The sequence below is a fragment of the Choloepus didactylus genome, chromosome 18, assembly GCF_015220235.1.
Source record: "Choloepus didactylus isolate mChoDid1 chromosome 18, mChoDid1.pri, whole genome shotgun sequence".
Classification (NCBI taxonomy): domain Eukaryota; kingdom Metazoa; phylum Chordata; class Mammalia; order Pilosa; family Megalonychidae; genus Choloepus; species Choloepus didactylus.
This window is the reverse complement of record NC_051324.1, coordinates 34,479,247-34,498,095: the sequence shown is the minus strand read 5'-3', so window position 1 is coordinate 34,498,095 and position 18,849 is coordinate 34,479,247. Positions and strand designations below refer to the sequence as shown.

The following is an 18,849-nucleotide window of genomic DNA, read 5'->3' as shown; positions in this document are numbered from 1 at the left end:
ATTTATATATATAGCTTCATAGAAAGACTAAATGCATTAATAAAATAAAATGAGGTTCAGGATAGCTTCATAGAAAGACTAAATGCATTAATAAAATAAAATGAGGTTCAGGAAGGCAAACTCAGAAAAAGCTACTAATGCTGGTAATCTTCAATAGGGTCGTTTCAGTAGAGGTGGAAAGTGAGATTGTAGGAGATAAAGAAAGGGACTGATGATAGGAAATGATCAAGATAATGCACATAGAACACAGACTTAAGAAGGCATTAACAAGAAGAGATACTGTCAAGCAAAGTTTGTATTTAACATTCATTCTTTTATTTCACATTTTTGAGCCTTGTTGGTATCAGGCTCTGTTTTAGTCCTGGATGAATTATTCCAAGGGACATTCAAAAAGTTCATGTGGCAGGTTAGAGATATAAACAAAAAATGAAAAATGGGAGAAAAACATGTTAAGGATATTTGCAAAATGTTTCAGGAACTAAGAGGAAAAAATAAAACTTACTGTTTTACAGAATGGAGAGGAACTTAAAAGAGGTGTTAAGATATAAAAATGTTGAGCACAGAGAAAGAAATTTCTCACTTTGCTTTTCTAGAAAATAAAGGTATGATGAGAGACTTATGAAAAATGAAAGCAGGAGGTAGTAAGATGAGGGAACTGTCTTAGATAAGAAATCTCAATAGCTGATACATAATGACCTACATCATTTTAAGTTTTAAACCTTTAAACTGAAAGTAGGATAATTACAGTTCAGATACAATAAATTCAATAAAATCAACTACACAAGAAAAATGTTCTTCTCTCTTCTACTGTTCCTAATCCATGGTCATGAACGATTTTTCCCTAACTTTTCTCTCATGTATTTCGTTTGGAAATTATGCTAGAATCTAAAAATCTTCCACATTAATCCTCCATGGGACTCGAGACTTCTCATCCAGAGTAGGGGTAGTATCTTCCTAATCTTTAATAGCTCAATAAAGGTTTGCTGACTGAATTAAACAAATATATTTTTCCCACATTCAGAAGGTAGAGGAAAATATGACCCTGTGATCTACAGAAGAATCAATTTGGAGGGGAGTACTTCAGAAAATAGCCAGATGACTTGAGTCCATGGCTTTCACTATTCTGCTTTTATCTATTTTGATTTGGCCAGGAACCTAGACCTGTTAATTTTAAGAACAGACTTTCAGATGGTTAGTTTAGTTTTATATCAAGCCTAAATTTCATAGCCAGGATGGTCCATTACACCTGAAGCCTCTTAATATAATAGCCTTCAGCAGGAAGAAACTTGTGGTGTCCTAAGTCTTAGAAGTGGGTTAAGTCCCTCTATTTACTACTTAAGTTTCCCTCTTCAGAGAGAGAAAGAATAACACTATATTTTTTTAAACACTACTCAGGAATATATGTGATAGCAATAAAATTATAATTTCTGAGCTCTTTGAAGACAGAGTCACTACATAAATGCCAGGTACCACCACTACTAATCCTTCTTATTACTTTTCTCTTTATTTCTTTATTGTATGAGTACAGTGAAAAGAGCAGAGGTTTTTAATTGCCATTCCTGTAGGGGACTTCATAAAACCTCAAAATACATATACTATTTTACACACCATTATACTTTCAAATTCTGGTTGGGACAAAACCTTTAAGTGACAAATGCCATGAGAATGGGTATTCTCATGGTACTTCTGGCACAACCAGACAGTTTTAGAAAATAAGCTCTTCAAAGACTCTCAGCCCCGTTTTTGAGCTTACTCTATATTGATAAACTTTGCATAAAGCTTCAGGCTTTTGGGTCTTTATCCAAATCCACGAGAGCCTTGATCTTTTAGAGGCTGACCAGTCCTCAGGATAGGTAGAATCCTCTTGGGGAAAAAATCCCAACTATCAATAAATTAACGCAGGAAGTTTATTTGAGAAGACAGTAATTTTTAAAACTTTTCTTGACATATAAAGCTATGATATTTTGTTTTTTGCTTCTCTTTAGTTATATGTTTTATTGTTATTACTGTTTTTAATGTTATAATACAAAGCACTAAACCAAGAAGAAGGCAAATTGGAGTTCTTTCATCATGGGGTTCAACCACTTACTTTTTGTGTTTGTCTTGACCAAGTCTGCAGCTTTGAAAAGGAATTATGAAAACCACCTTTTGTGCCTGCAGGTACACTGCACTTTCCGTGACTGTGCCCACAGGTACACTTATGGAAAAAGAAGCTCTCAATCTCCATACTAACACATAGTACCACTGCTCACATGTGGGGTTGACATGGTATGAACTGTTTATTAAAAGTTTTGCTAACATCAGTGCCACTTTGACATTTATTCATTGTCCTGAATTATGTTTTCCCAAGCATCCTATACAATAAAAACAGAGGAAAAATGGATTAAGTTGAGGATAAAAGTGAATAGTGAAAATAACAATGGGCTTTGTTGCTGCACTGGAGGAACAGCTTGTCAGGTCAGCTTTGCAGAGAGGCATATTCCCAAACCAGTCATCATTAACAGACTTACTTCCACAGGAAAAAAAAAAAAAAAGACAGAGTCTGAAAACTCCGGACAAAAGAAATCCCTGCAGACAAAGTAAAAACAAATTAAAAGACCCATTATAAAACACAGATGCTACAAGGAAAATAAACTTTCCAAGATTTACTAGGCTTTGACAAACTTGGACATTTGTGGAAAAGACATCAGCAGCAACTCCCAGGTAATGTGGCTGCAAAGCTAAACTCTTTTCTGTTTTATCTTTACCCTTTCTGCAGAAGCTGCCAGGTTGGTATTTTTAGCTTCTGAATGGAGTCATATGAAAACATGTGAATGTGGCAAACTGCCAGCTACAAGAAATTTCTGAAGCCAGATCCTGGTATACATGACCATTTCATAGTATGTTAAATATTAAAGTTAATATCAGGATGTGCATGTGTTTAGTTATGTATGCATGTATTGCTTCTTAAATACAGACAACAAGAGGAAAAATACAAGTATTGAAATTACATGCCTCTTGCTCCCCTTTTTAAAATTTCCCTATTGTACAGACTGCAATACCATATTGAAAACTGAGGGAAATGAAATCAGTTAAAATAATATTAAGCAATAAAGGGGTAAGAGTCATAAATCAGAAATACCTCAAAACAGCACCTTAATGGTGAGAAAAATAAAAAACAAATTTGTTATAGGTTTCTAAAGCACAACTACAGGTTGTTACTACTAAGGATCAAAGAATAGAAGATATGAGAAACAACTACAGTGGAATTAAGTGGACCAAAACAGAGCATTGTCTTCTTTTCTCATTAGGGATGTAGGGATAAACAGGCATAAAAATGGCAAAGATTCATTGTAAAAAATCAAACAGATACTAGGCAGCAGTAATACTGGCCGAAGGGAGAGTAATGTTATTAGGCAGTCCGTGTGTCACCTTCTTTTTCATTCTTCTCATGGACACAGACCTTTTTCACCTCAGACACTCCACTTTTCTGAAGTTTTACAATAGAAACTTTTCTATAACTCAATATACTACATTCCTATAATTGTATCAAATAAATTCTCTTCTCATCACCTCTCCAGAAAAATATCCACACCATCCGCTCTTGCTCTAGGTTATAAGCATCCCTGTGTCCTTAGTCGGCCATTTTATTTTGAACTCTTGCATTCTGAACTTGTATTAGTGAAGCACTCTGAAAGCCAATGACAATGTGATTCCCTGGCACCCCAGAAAAAAAAATGCTACAGGAAGAGCCCTGTTCCCAAATACTCCTTTATCTTTGTTCTCCTTCAAACACCTTCCCTTTTCTAAGACCTCAGGTAGATGTTCTGTTCCTTACTTCGATCAAATCTTCCCGGAATAAATATTGGATAATCAGTTCATATGGGGCTTTTGTCTGTTTTTTGCTTTCCCCAGAAGACCAAAGCTTTTGGTCTGCTTTCAATATCCTGCTGTGGAATTGACAGGGATAAAAATCCAAAATATACCAATGAGTTTAACTCCATTAATTCTGTAGTAGAAAAGCTCCCAAATTCTTGACTCTGTCAAAAAGAGTAAAATGGTAGCTTGTTTTGAACCAATCACTGGAAAGCCGAGTTCTGAAAAGTTAAAGACAATACTTGGCTTTTGCTCGCCATCTAATTTAACGTTAAAGCTTTCTCAACTAAACACCTGATAATTATTTAATCAAAACTAAATAAAATCCTTTCAGAATATATAACAAGTATCCTGTCCAAATGGGAATTCCCTGCACGTGGGGTGTTTTTGGTTTGGTTGGGAGCCTCTCCTTCTCTTTCTTTTTTTTTCTCCCTTCTAGATGAGAATGACAAGCTTCCCAGCTGCAGTTCCAAACTTTCACCCTCCTTTTTGACCTTTTCTCAGGCATGTTTTCAGTATAATCTGTAATCTACACAAGTAAGAAGAGGAAATAGCAGCGCCCTGGTGAGAAACAGTGCCTCCTGACCCACATACCAAACTGGGCGGAAACAATGCTTGTTCACAGTAGCCAGGGAGAATAAAACACATAATTAAGAGAAAATGAATTTTATATATATATACATACATACATACATATATATATATATATATATATATATATATGTAGTCTTTTTAAAAAGACTGTTAACATAACAACCAGTTTAGGTAACAAAATTAAAGACAGAAATAGTTCAAGGTCAATTTTTCCTGTGCATTCATTTGTTTCTTCCCATAAGTTCTTTTGGGGTGGTACATGGTAAGTAAAAATACTTCAAATCTGAATGCATTTCCAAGGGGGGTAGGAGGAGAATTTGTTGCTTTTTTTCAAGCAACCGGTTCCTGTCACCATAGACATCATTATAGGTACTTTGGGGAGAGAGGAGGAGGTAGGAAGAACCCGCAAAAGAACTTAAAAGGAAGAATTCAATTTTATACAAGATGAGGGATTGAGGTTAATAATATTGTCATCACCTTTTCCTGCTACATACAGAGTTGCCAGCATGGAGTTCTGTGCTAGTGCTTATTAACTGTCACTAGAATTAAAACTGTACTTTCAGAAAAACTGAAACTGCGCTGATATATATATATATAATTAAAAAAAGAAATTTATAAACAAATAATTTGCTTGTTTTTTCCTTCTCTATTCTGCATATATTATCACTTGTTAACCATTAACTTAATGGGTAGCTACTATTGCATGTAAAATAGAAAATTTTTATTCCCTTGGGGCTAAAATAAACTCCATAAATTTGGAAAGCTGGCACTTAAAAAAATTAAGTCAAAAAGAAATTATAAACATGGCTAAAACTATACCTACAGCAAGAATAGTCCAGTACTGCTCCAAAAGGGTACATACAAAAGAGAGTCCACAAGTGTCAAAAACTTAAGAAGCAAAAATAAGCTTACAAAAAGAGATGAGATCAAGAGTTAGACATAATGTTTATAAGATGCAAGGATAGAAAGGGAGGGGTAATAGAAGTGGCTATGAGGAATACTATTGAAATACGAAAAAAGTGTCTGAAAAGTTTCAGAGTTAAAAGGTATGTAAAAAAAGGGCAATAAATAGAAAAAATCTTTTGGCTACGTTTCTTCTATATTACATTTTGTGACATCTCTTCAATTTGACACATTAGTCTTCACAATTCAGTCTCAATCACACAGTCCACCCAAATTTTTCCAGTGAATAAATAAAATCTCCTTCCTGTAGGTGAGAAGTTCATTACTTTAGTTTATTATTCTTAGAGCATTTTCAGATTCTGACATAAAAGCAAATTTATTATGACCCAAGGCTCTCTATGTATTTAAGAAGTTTTAGCAATTTGTTATTCATTTTAAACACTAGGATTGTTGTTTATCACTCTTTCAACAATGAAACAGTAAATAGACTATATTTAGCACTAGAGGGGACAAAGAAAATTCTTCTTAACTATGTAAAAATTAAAAGATCTTGAGCCTTTTACCTTAAGAATTAAGCAACCTCAAAATTTCCTTCTCTTCTGAATCAAGGTCAAATACACTACTGGAACTATGCTCAGAATGGAACAGTTTTACCCTTAGTGAATTAATGATAATCACTCAACAATTCAAACCCCAAGCTAGATAGGAAATAAGTTCTCCAAAGTATAACTCTTTATAGAAATTCTTTCTTGAAAATACCCTCCACCTAGCTCTCCCATTCCCATCCTTAATCCTTAACTCACAATGAATTGTATACCATGCCAACATAGCAAAGAGAAGCACCTCGCTATTCAAGGGAAAAGTATGGAAAATAATCTGCTTGATTCAACAAATACAGCTTTATTACTTAAACTGGTGAACACATAAGACATAATAACTATTAGGAGTTGGTTCTGAAATAAAAATGTTCTATAACAAGAGGAAATATTGAAATGCAAGATATAGAGTGTGTTTTTTAGAATTGGAGAACTCAAAATTATTTAAATTGCATAAATTGTGCTTTCCGTCTAGGTTAAACACTGTGTACTTGAGGAACAATTAATTTTCTATTGAACAAGTATACTAGTAAAGTATAAACAACTATCCTAACAATCAAAAAAGATAGAAACCAAAATAGCAAAGAATCTTCTTCTCCCCTTAACATCCCCCTTCATGCTGCCCTCCCAGAAGACTTCCTTTTTCCCTTTCTTTTTTTTTTTTCTACCCATGACTGTTAAGCATATTTTCTGGCTCTAATTCAGCATCATGACTCAGGTCATGAGAAGTGTCAAAGATGCATTTCCTTCAGATGGGAAAGAGCAACTGATTTTAACAACCATACAAAGATGGGAGTATACCGCAAAAGGGCCAAATCAGCATTTTTGAGAACAGGGAAGATAAAACTTTCTATATTCACAGACATTTTATTTCCAACTGAAAAACATTTAAATATCTTCCAATCAAAATATGCTTACATATTCTGTTCAAAAAAGAAAACAGGAAACCTATACTCAATTTAGCTGCCTAAATTATTAACAATTTGTAACAGAGGAACTCATCAAAAAAAGAAATCAAATTCAGCACACATATGAATGTAAATAAATAGTTCAAGTCCTTGTCTTCTAAACTTATTTTTCCAAAAGCAAACCCATGAATTTACCTGTCTACATAGAAACTCCCTAGAAAATCCTTGAGAACGAGAAGCACAAAGAGGAGAGAGATACCATGACCATCCCTGGGCACACTGCACTTGAGAAATGATTACTCTCCTTCCTTCCCTGCAATTCTTCTGTCATAGCAGAAACACTTTTTCTTAATCAGCTGGATCACTGCCAGAAAATCATATCCATTTATCAGTACTGCCATTTTATATGTTCTCTCATCTTCGATTTTGTCAAATGTGGACAGATTTCAATCAAGTCCAAAATTAGACTAGAGTGAAAGAGAAATATTATTGAACATTTATTAAGCTTCCTCTACTAGGGACAGTTCTGAACACCGAAGCCACTACCAACAACAATGCCCACATTAATAACACTTCGTCCATGTAAATAGTTTCTCTCTTGTGTGTCATTACGGCTTCAATATTCTCACCTGCAAAAATACTTCATCCAATGCTAATAACACTTTCAGTGAACCTTAAATCCCTTTCCTTTTCTCATTCTCCTCCAAGTTCAGAATGCATTTACTTTATTATGTTAGGAACAATCATATTTTCTATTTCTCAGCATGTATAAGCCTAGCATAGCCCTCACTTTTGTAGTTTACAATTATGAACTAGCAGTCAAATTTCTACTTCCTGCTCAGATTTTAAGGCCCAGAATACTCATATATGCTACTCCCAATTCTGATCATTTCTAAATCTGTTTATTTGGGTCAATCATTATGACACTGGTCATTATAAACTTGAAGCCTAATTCCCATTCTCTTCTCCCTTTCCAATTCTTCTCAAAACCAAATTTTGAAAAAATATTTCAGGTCTTCCTTTTGGTAAGTACATAAAGAAATGAACTTTCAGTCCCTTCTTTAAGATTAGTTATTCCACCCAATTAATACTTCTTGATTGCCACAAGTAGTTTTTACAGTTATTCACCTCAGCAACTAAAAATTCAACCTTCAAATTTCCATAGAGATATTTCTATTTCAATGGAACCTGACCAGAATTTTTTTTTTACTCGATTATCTTCCTTAGTAAAAAAGTTAGTCAACAGAAACATGCAGCTACTTCAAAGCCTTAACTGCTATTCCAAAATTCTTTAGGTATTATTCCAATCATTAGACTAAAATAGTGTAACCCTTTCAACTCCTCGAAAACTAATAGCTAAGTTTATTAACAATGAGTCAACACTACCCCCAACCCCACTTCTAACAGAAGCTAGAAGGAATCCTTTTGGGGGAAACTGACCATTCTCAGTAAAAAGAGCTACAAATACCAACAACTGAACACCAAAAATGGTCAGTTTTACCCACTGTGGGACTAACCAGCTGATGTGCCCTACCCAGGGTGAGAAAGCTTCCTATCAATTCCTTAGTAATGTAAGTTGAATAAAAATAAGAATGATTAGCTAATGATCAGCCAAGGAGCCCCAGACATTGAAGTCAGTATTTTTGTTTAATCAGTTGAGATGGGGCCTAGGCATTAGCATTTTAAAAATATATTCAGGTAACCGTACAGTCAGGGTTTGAGAACAACTGCTCTAGCATGAAAGATAAAGAACAAAACAAAGAAATAGAAAAAGAACTCAAAGGAAATGGAGATAGGAAATGGAAATGGAACAAAAACACTTTATCTTTAATTATCTTTCAAAGAGATAAACATATTACATCTATAACACAAGAAAAGGATGTTGTAATAAAAAACATTCAAGAAAAAGGATGTCAAAAACACATAGCAAAATTAAAAATGAAACGAGTGGGATGATAAAGTTGGGGAAGAAGAGGCCTCTGGGGAATGACAAATGAGAGTGGGGAAGGGTAGAACAGAGAATTCCGTTTTGCATTATAAAATTATGGTATTATTTGATTTTCATAATAAGTGTATATATTTCTTTGATAAAAATAAGTTTATATTAAAAGGATAAACAAAAACAATGAAAGTCCAATGTAAGTTAACAGAAAAGAGAAACAGAGATCAGCCCTAATATATAATTCCTTTTAGCCAATGGTTCCCAAACTTGAGGATTCCCCTACACCTCTCAAGATGGTCTGCGAGGTCAAAACAATTTCCATGACAATAAAAGACTTTTGTGCATGCATTTTCTCACAAGTATTCACAAGTATACACTCGAATTTTCCAGAGGCCACAGGATATGTGACATAGTAACAGAGAAAATGCAGGAGCAGACGGGACCATCCAGCTGTCTACTACCAGGTGAGACATTAAAGAGATTTTCAAAAACATAAAACATGCCACTTTTCTCAATAACAAGTACTTTTTTAGGAAACAGTTATTTTCATAAAAACATTATATATATTTATATGTTGATACTTTAAAATAAAAATTTTTACATTACTATTTTAATTTCTAATATAATATATTCTAAATATATAGATATATAAAGATATAACCCACAAAAACAAAAGTTCTTTGGGGGTCTTTAATAATTTTTAAGAATGTAGAGAGTTCCCCAAATGAAAAATATTTGAGACTCATTATCCTGCATGATTTTTTTTAAGGCTCTGAATATCTTAGCAAACACTAACTCACAAGGTTGAATAAAGCAGTATTCTAATAATGCCTTAATGGTGACATTTAGTCACTGTCTGGCACCATAAGGAAAGGGATTTTCAGGACATAATGACATGACTTACTCAAATGATAAAGCTAAGAATTTTGCTTCCAAAATTATTACATGATGTGATAAGATAACATCCATAGTACACCATATTCATGTATTGCAATGATTACAATCAAAGGAAAGTTGAGAACATATCGCCCTCTAGAGGCTTGTCTTCTTAACCATTTAAAAACAAAACAATTTTGAAACCTGAAGTTTATGCTTTGCCAGTGTAAAACATACACAGAAAAGGCAAAATATTTTGCAAGCAGTGAAAAGCAAAAAAAGTCCAGGTTATCTTCAATTGCTAATGGCCTCATGGCATTTATATTAAGAGCAAGTTTTCTGAGAGGGAAAAAAGTGCCATACTCTAAATGAAATACACAAAAAGATAAAAATAAAATATTCAAATAGGGTTTAATTAGCTTTTATACTCCTAAAGTATAATTTAAAGACAACATAATATCTAGAGTTTTAAAAGATGCCCTACAGGTAATTTTATTTTCCTTAAAAAAATATTATTGCTATTTAATAGATGGTTTCTTCTGTTAGTGCTACCTAAATGAAAGCAAGATTTTTTTTATTTTCAGGAAAGTATAATGAGTTCATTCTTTTCAAACAGCTTTCCCAAAAGAACTCCTCTTATAAATAACAGAGGGGAATGAGGGGTATTGGATGGTTTGGGTGTTCTTTTCTATTTCTTTTTTATTTTTTTACATTTTTTTCCCTTCATTTTGGAGTAATGAAAATGTTTGAAAATTGATTGTGGCAATGAATGCACAATTATACAATGATACTTGGAGCCATTGATTGTATACTTTGGATGGATTATACGTGTGAGTATATCTCAATAAAATTGCATTAAAAATGGGGTAGAATTCTAATAAGTGAATACAGGTAAAGGGTAGTCTTTGTGCTATTTTTAGTTTTGCAACTTCTCTGTAAATTTGAAATTATTTGCAAATAAGTATACAAAAATTATTAAAAAAAAAAAAAGAACTCATCTGCTCACTCTGAGAAACAATAGAAAAGTGACATGAAAATAAAACATGTATGATTTGGTAGGTTTCAAGAATAGCAAATTTCAAGACTAGCATAATGTCATAGAAACATTTTAAATAGGATGATAAAGAATTTATTAGAAAATAAATTCACAAGGAAAATTTCATTAAATTTGCAAACAACTTAGAAACAAAATTGCACTTGAATTAAAATAATAAAGTATAAGAAAAACCCAGGTACTGAACAAAGATAACCCAAAAGACCTTTTTTTTCATTAAAAATGTATAAACTATTTATATATTCTATTGTCATATGAGGCATAAAACTTGAAGCAGAGCTATGATGCCTATGATTGATTTTTCATGGCAATAATTAAAACATACAAATGGAATTTCAATCCACAAGTAAACAGTGATGTGGAAAAGAAGTCAAGAAACATCACATTATTATTGATTGTCTTAAGTAGGTGAAACTATATACGGCTGAAACGTGTGGTTGCTTTTTATTAAAATTGTCTTGTGGTCTGTTCTCAGAAAACTACTGATCAACAAAAGTAAATATATACAATAAGCCATCAAACGAAAGCTATACACACCATCTCTGAGCAGTAAACATAAAGTATCACACTGATGGTAAAAACAAAAGGGATGCTACCAGTTATTTAAAAGCACCTTTCTGAAATATGGAAGCTTCAAGTCCAAGAGGCCTCCTCCAAAGGCCTCCAAGTCTCACCAACTACTTTCCATTTGGAAGAAGCAGAATCTGGAATTCTGTAACTTAAAAAATGACTCCTTCTCTGAGGACCAATGAGTTTATGGGAGGGGCAGACTTCTAGGAACTCTGGAAAAATGTAGATGTGAGTACAAAACCCCTCTGTTACTCAAAGGAAATGGAGAAAAAAATAAATTCCTAAAAGTCATATGACATTGTGGACTTTACAGATTCGAACCTAAATGAAAAACTAATTGGCAAATAAAGAAACGCAAAGGCTCAAGAACAAGATTAATTTATTAAGCTATATTTCCTGACATATAGTATGAAAAATGCACAAAAACAGTTTAAAATAACACAATAATACTCCCACCATTTTCAGTTTTGTTTGGCGTCTCTGTCATTTCAGAAATATTACAAATAAGGTCATCAATCTGAGTCTAATAATGCTATCAAAGCCTGGACAGAATAAGTTTACGATTACATTTCATTCATTCATTATTCAATCACTCATTTATTCTGGGTTTTTTTTTTTTTTTTTTTTTTTTGGATGTGGGACTTTACTAAAAAAAAAAAAAAAAAACAAAAAGGAAAGAAAGATGAATCAGTCCTGGATATCACCTCAATAATAACAGTAATAATAATGACTCAATGAAGTCCACTCATCTTTTTAATCTTTTACTGAGTATTTGCTATGTGCCAAACATTCTCACAGTAACTCTCTAAGGTGGGTAATAGTATAATCCCCATTTCAGAGGCACAGACAAAGTAACTGGTCTTAAGAAATTATGGAGGACAGATGCTACTCCAGGCAGTTTGACTCCAGGTCTTCCAGCTGCTTCCCCAAGGAACTTATAGTTTAGTAGTAGAGATAATAAAAAATAATGAGCAGAAAGTAGTAAGGAATAAGTACATATAAAGAGAATACAGAGGGAGCAAACATGTCAAGTTAGACACTTTTTGTAGAAAGAGAAAGCGCATTACAAGCTAGGCCTAAAAAGATAGGTCAAATTTGGATCCAAAGAAATAAGCAAAAAGCGATTCAGGTATTCAAATCAATGACTAAAGGAAAAGCAAGTAATTCAATTTGCTTGATAAAGAAATGGTTTATTCATTCAACAAAAATTTACTAACTGGTAAAAGGAATGCCCACTCTCCTGGGACTATTTTATCATCTTGCCTTTTTCCTTAAAGGTCCAATATGTGTATTCATCCAACTTCCCATTTTGCTGAGAATATAGAGCAATCTTTCAACTCTTTTCCCCGTTTTCTTGCTTCCCTTTACATAATGCTCCTTGAAAGACTTGTCAATACTGCTCTCCAATTTATTTTTCCATTCTTACTAAAATCTACTCCCACCAAGTCCCTACCACTCCACCAAAAGTGCTCTTTTTCAAGTCACATACCATCTATATTGAGTGCAAATATCTAGTGGTTTTTTGCCTTTTTCTCAATCTTAACAGACCTATCAGTCACTCTTGTCTCTGAAAAAATTTCTTTACTTGGCTTCTAGGACTTCTACGTGGTTTTCTTTCTACAACACTGGCTGGTTAATATTGGAGGGCCCTAGGGCTTAGTCCTTGGAATTCTTTTCCTCATTGCCACTCACTTTCTCACTCACTGGATGATCTCCCCAAGCTCACAGCTTTAACTATCATCTATATGCTGAAGCCTTCCAAAATTTATTTCCAGCCCAGCCTTCTCCACTAAACTCCAGACCCATATAACCACCTACCTACCTAACATAACTAAGATGTCAAAGAGATAGCTTAAACTTAACATGTTCAAAACTCCCTATCCTGCCCCCATCCCTAAACGTGCTTTACCCACAGCTTACCTCATTTCAGTTGATAGCAAACACATCCTACCAGTTGTTCAGGCCTATAACCTTATTTACTTACTTACCTTAATTCCTCTCTCTTCTATCATACTTGACATTCAGTATACGAGAAATCCTGATGGCCCTACCATCAAAACATATCAAAAATTCAATTATTTTTCACAACCTCCTCTATTAACAACCTGGTCCAAACCTGGGTCTTCTCTCACTTGGATTTTTGCAATACTTTCCTAATTGGTCTCACTAGACTTCCACCCTTGTATACCTACAGACTTGGCATTCTCAACATAGGTCTCAATTCATTCCCTGTCAAAACACTGTCTTACCATCTCACCCTCATTCTCAAAATCATCCACATCTTTCTTTTCAACAAGATGGCCAAGAGGCAGACAGAAATGCAGGTTTTTCTGAAGACCATCATCACCCTCTAGGTTGAGAAGAGTCACACCATCAAGAATGTCAAAGCCCAAATCCAAGACAAGAGGAGCATCCCACCTGACCACAACATGTGACTTTGCTGGAAAATGGCTAGAAGATGACTGCATTCTCTCAGACTACAACAACCAGCCAGAAAGAATCCACCCTGCACCTGGTTCTTCAATCTCTGTGGCAGCATTGAGTGTTCCCTCCGCCAGCTTGCTCAGAAGTACAAATATGACAAGACCATGTGCTGCAAGTGCTATGTTCACCTGCTCCCCTCTCACTGTGCCATCAACTGCCGTAAGAAGAACTGCAGTCACACCAACAAACTGCACCCCAAGAAGAAGGTCAAATAAGGACCCTCTTAACTGCTCCTCGGCCTTCCACAGGGCAGCCTCCTCTGGTCTATAGCTACTTGTTATATGGTACTTTGAAAGTTATCACCTTTCTGTATATATGTTATATTTCACAGTAAGGAAATAACTGAAACTGTGGAACTGTAACCCATAACATTCTAAATCCCTTTTTATTGGGCTTCTAAGGATGACTGAAATCTTAGAGTCTCCTTTTTACCAAATACTATATGAGATGCAAAGATACAAATTCAAAAAACAAAAGTCTTAAGTAGGTCAATCTAATGGGAGACACAGGCATGTCAATGAATAATCACCATATTGTAATAAAATAGAAGTATGTATAGGGTACCAATATTGAGGCTAACACAGATGACACAAGGGAAGGCTTAAGAAAGGAAGTGATATTGAGCTAAACCATAACCAAGAAAAGTTTTACTAAGCATTCAAAGGGGTAAAGCTTTTTCAAGCAGAGGAAAATATGTAAATATCGGAAAGGTGAAAAGAAATTAATACATGTGGCATATTCAAGGAGAACAGAAGTGTTGGGACAAGAAATTGGAAATAAGATGTGACATATAACAGTATGGTGAGACACAAAGATTTTAAGCAGAAAAGTGGCAGAACATAGTTACATTTAACAAAGTAAAATCTTGTGATAGTAAAAATATAGTGTTTGACTTAGTGACATGAAGCCAGGGGGAAAAGTCTGGAGGCTATTATAACAGATAACGGAAGGAATGATGATCAAGAGTTTTTAATGATTTTTGTGCCATGGACTTGGTAGACAGTCAGAAGCCCATGAACTCTTTCTAAGAATAATACTTGAAAAACCATTAAATAAAATATACAGAATTACAAAGGAAGCCAATCACATTTTTAAAAAGAAGTTATGCCATATTAATATTTGCAATAATTTCACATTTAAGAGATATTATTACATAATTACATAATAATCTCAAAGCAGTGACAAGCATAACTAGTATTTCAAGCCATTCATGATATAAAGTTTTCATATGTAATGGGATATGAAAATAGCTGCACTTTCTATTGAAAATGCTTAACCTCATTTAGAGGATAAGTAAATTAAAAAAATGTAACTTTTTCCCTATGTATGTTCTCCTCATCTAGACAAAGGTCCAGGCAACAAGAAAGGAAATGAAAAAAATATTTAAAAGTATATATTACAAATAAACAAACATCCTCTGTTAAATTAAAAAAAAAAAAATGGCAAACAGATAAAGTAATCCTAATCTAAACTGGATTGGCTCCAGAGAATAAAAAGGAAATACCCCTATATCAATTGTTATTTAACAGTTTCCTCTACTTTGCTAAAAAAGAGCACAGACAAACAACAGTAGTAACCGCCAAAGCATGATTCATTTTCAAAATGAATCCCTCCCTGTTCAAAGGTTTACATTGTTTTTGACTAGCATCAGACTGTTTACCCACACAAACTCTAAATACATCATTTTTAGAACTAACCAACAATTCCCATTTTGATTTGACATGAAAGATACGAAAAGAACATGAAGAAAAATGATGCTTCGCTTTAAAAATCAGAAAACTATGCAGAAAAATAGGGTGTAATTCCAAGATAATAAAATTTTAATACATGAGTTATCAGGAGGAAAATGTCTCCTGAAATTCGATGCTTTCAAAAGGGAATACTGCAATTAAGTACAGCAATATTGTCAAAGATTCTGCAATCTCCTCCCTTAGACCTCTGTTTAGCTTTCTGCAAACATATGAAAAGAACTGTGAAACCAACAAAGCTAAGAAAAAAACGTATATTTCAAATTAGAAATTTGGCCTTTGACAAATGACAAAATACTACACTGATTGGAACATTGTACTCCAGCAAAAATAAATATTGGCAGGTATTTTTCACAGTCATTTAAAGTATGCCTTATTCCTTGGAGTAGATGATTTATGAGGGCAGGAATGACCGCAATTTTAAAGGCAATAATGCCCAAAGCATAGCACAGTACCTGGTGTGAGGTTTGCTTTATAAAAAATAGGAAGAATTAAGAAGAAAAAAAGAAGCTCAGAAGAATGGTCTATGAAGGTTATAAACTTAAGTAATATAAATCTCTCTTAATTTTTATATTAATACATCTGTGGTTTCTCTTATTGGTCTAACTGTCCCACAAGCACACTGAATCTTGCTACATGATAGCTATTGTGAAATTTAAGAAAAACATTCAACACATATATAAAGAGAAACAACCTCAAAGAACCTATACTGTATACCTAAATATATGACAAAATTTACACCAAAAGGAGGAAATTTTTATTTCTAAAGTAAAATTTGTTGTAAATGCCTGAAAATATAAACATTTCATAGCTTTCTACAATTCATTTTTTAAAATTCAAAGTAACTTTCTAAAATGACTATTTTCATCTAGGACTAATTCTAAAGGTATTCAACCTTGAATATCATGAGTCACTAGTTAAGTTAAATATATATGAGTAACAACTGTTTCCTGTAAGACTAATAGGGATGAAGCATAAAGCATGATCTCAGGAGTATATACACTCCACTTTTTTTGAGTTACAGAATTTCTCCCCAGTATTCCATTAATCTATATATGTATTTCAGTCTGTCTTAAAACTTCCTACAGAAAATATGTATCTGGAATTCATTAAGTAGGACAAAAGAATATGTTTTCAAGCAGAAGCTACAACAAATAAGTACTCTTTTCTGTGGAAACCATAGTCTCCACATATAAAACTCCCTTCTGTTAAAGAGAATCTGCAATGCTCTAGAAAAAAGTGTCTAATGTCAACAAACTTTCTGTCTTTCCAGTGGGAAGGAAATGGCACAACCGCTTTGGTGTTATCCACCAAAGGTAAGATTCATATTCTTCTTGACCCAGCAAATCCACTCAGAAATAAGTACACATCTGCACCAAGAACCAAGTTTAAAAATGTTCATTACACCATTATACACAATAATTCCAAACTTGAAAATGTGAGAAATGAACATCAAAAGTAGCAGAAACTTAAAAACCAAACAAAAAAAAGCAGTAGAAAGGATAAAAATACAGAGGCCTATTTGTACAATGGAATATTTAGCAGCAATGAAAATAAACTAAAACTATATGCAACAACATGAATGAATCTCCCAAACAGAATGTTTAAAAAAAGACATCAAATATAAAGGAATATAAAAGTCAAACAACAATGTTTAAGGACACTTCCTTAGGATTGGAATTATTTTTTAAAAGTAAGGAAGTGATTACCATAAAAGTCAAAATCAGAAGGGGCATAAAAGGGGGATTCTGGTAATGTTTTATTTCTTGATGGGGGTGATAGTTAGACAACTATTCACTCTGAGATAAAAAATGTTGAAGTATACATTTTTGTGTTTTGTTTTTCCTGCAACATATTAATAGAAACCACATAGGAATATATTTAAAAATAAAATATAAATGCTGTTCTATCTAAAATACATGTGTATCTTTCTCCAACAATGAGTATTTCTTAACGAGTACTTACCCTGGCTAAAGACAGCACGTTTTTGAAGAGTTCTGTAAATTCAGTTCTCTAACACGTTATAAAAATAGAAGCAAACTTCATATATCATAAATATAACAGGTTCCAATTATATTTTGAAAAAGTTAGGGAGTCAAATTAGCATGGTACTGATCACTATTATTATATTACCTTCAATTTATTAAATGATTTAATTAAGAATGTGCCAAAATAAGCCTAAGATCATGTCTTTGTATGAGCAGATTAGAATAAATGTTTATTTTATCATAGATGTCTAAAATTCAGAGCAGAGGGAAAGAGGACTGTAAGGGGCAGGTAAGAGAGAGACAATTAAGTTTACCATGCAGAGGTGACCCAGATGGGCTGCTTGATAGGCCTGGAACAGGGCTACAGCGACCTCCTTGCTTAGATGTCAATTCTTGTTCAATTTCTTCCAGCCCAGCACTTTTCTGGAAACGGCTCATGCGATTCACTACTCGTGGTGACATATGTGTACGAACACAAGGCTGGCCACCATAAGGGTTGATGGGGAAAACGTGGGAAGTCCCCCGGAGTGTACTGACCACAACCCAGCGACAGTCATGGCTGAAGCAGATGTCTTGTACCTAAATATGAGATAAGAAAAGACACAAAAATGGTTGAAACGACTTGGATTTCTCTATGTGTGTCATATATCAACAAACACGAATAAAAATGGTTGCATCTTTGGCAAATTTAATGAAGGTCAGGTTACAAATAAATTTTATTCTATAGATGAGTTTCACATTGAATGCTACTCAAAACTCTTTAACAGTTATTTCGCAAGATTTAGAGTAGGTTCTGAATTCTGTCCTTTGCTGCAGTTGAGTGCTGATTCAGAAAACAGGATCAAGGCACTTTCACCCCATTGACCTGCATAGCTATATGGCAAGATATATGAGTTAGGTTCATTTTCCTAAATGAATATGATGTCTAATAATCATAGAATAGTAAAATTAAAAAGTATATTATATAAAGTAGGTAAATTTATTAATCCTATCATTCACTCAACAAATATTCACTGGACACCATGCTAAGCACTGAGAATGAAGAAGTGACTAAGAAAAGTATATTGTGCTCACCATCCGTTAGGTGGAAAAAGCATGTAAGAAACTTATGAAAGTATAACTTACAACAAGTAAAATAACTGTGTTTTATACAAGATGCAGTGTAATCAAAAGGGGAAAAAACATTAACTCTGCTTGAGAGAGGTAAGAAGATGGTAAAGGTGGAGAGTAACAAATGGCCAAAAAATATATCGGAAAAGGCCTAGATTCTGGAATTAAATTTTGAAGTAGAATGCACTTACAAAGAAAGCAGAGAAAGATATTCCACATAG

General features: G+C 33.8%; 1 protein-coding gene and 1 pseudogene across 6 annotated transcripts in view; one reads left to right on the top strand and one right to left on the bottom strand.

Moving 5' to 3' along the window:
• The window catches only part of BCAS3 (BCAS3 microtubule associated cell migration factor), a 799,405-nt gene that overhangs the window by 372,281 nt on the left and 408,275 nt on the right, over nt 1-18,849 (bottom strand). For all 6 annotated transcript variants that reach the window (XM_037808130.1, XM_037808128.1, XM_037808132.1 and 3 more), the window contains exon 15: nt 17,833-18,097. In XM_037808130.1, the coding sequence (XP_037664058.1) occupies nt 17,833-18,097 (265 nt within the window). The remainder of the gene's footprint in view (nt 1-17,832; nt 18,098-18,849) is intronic.
• Nucleotides 13,617-13,997, top strand: LOC119513166 (annotated as a pseudogene).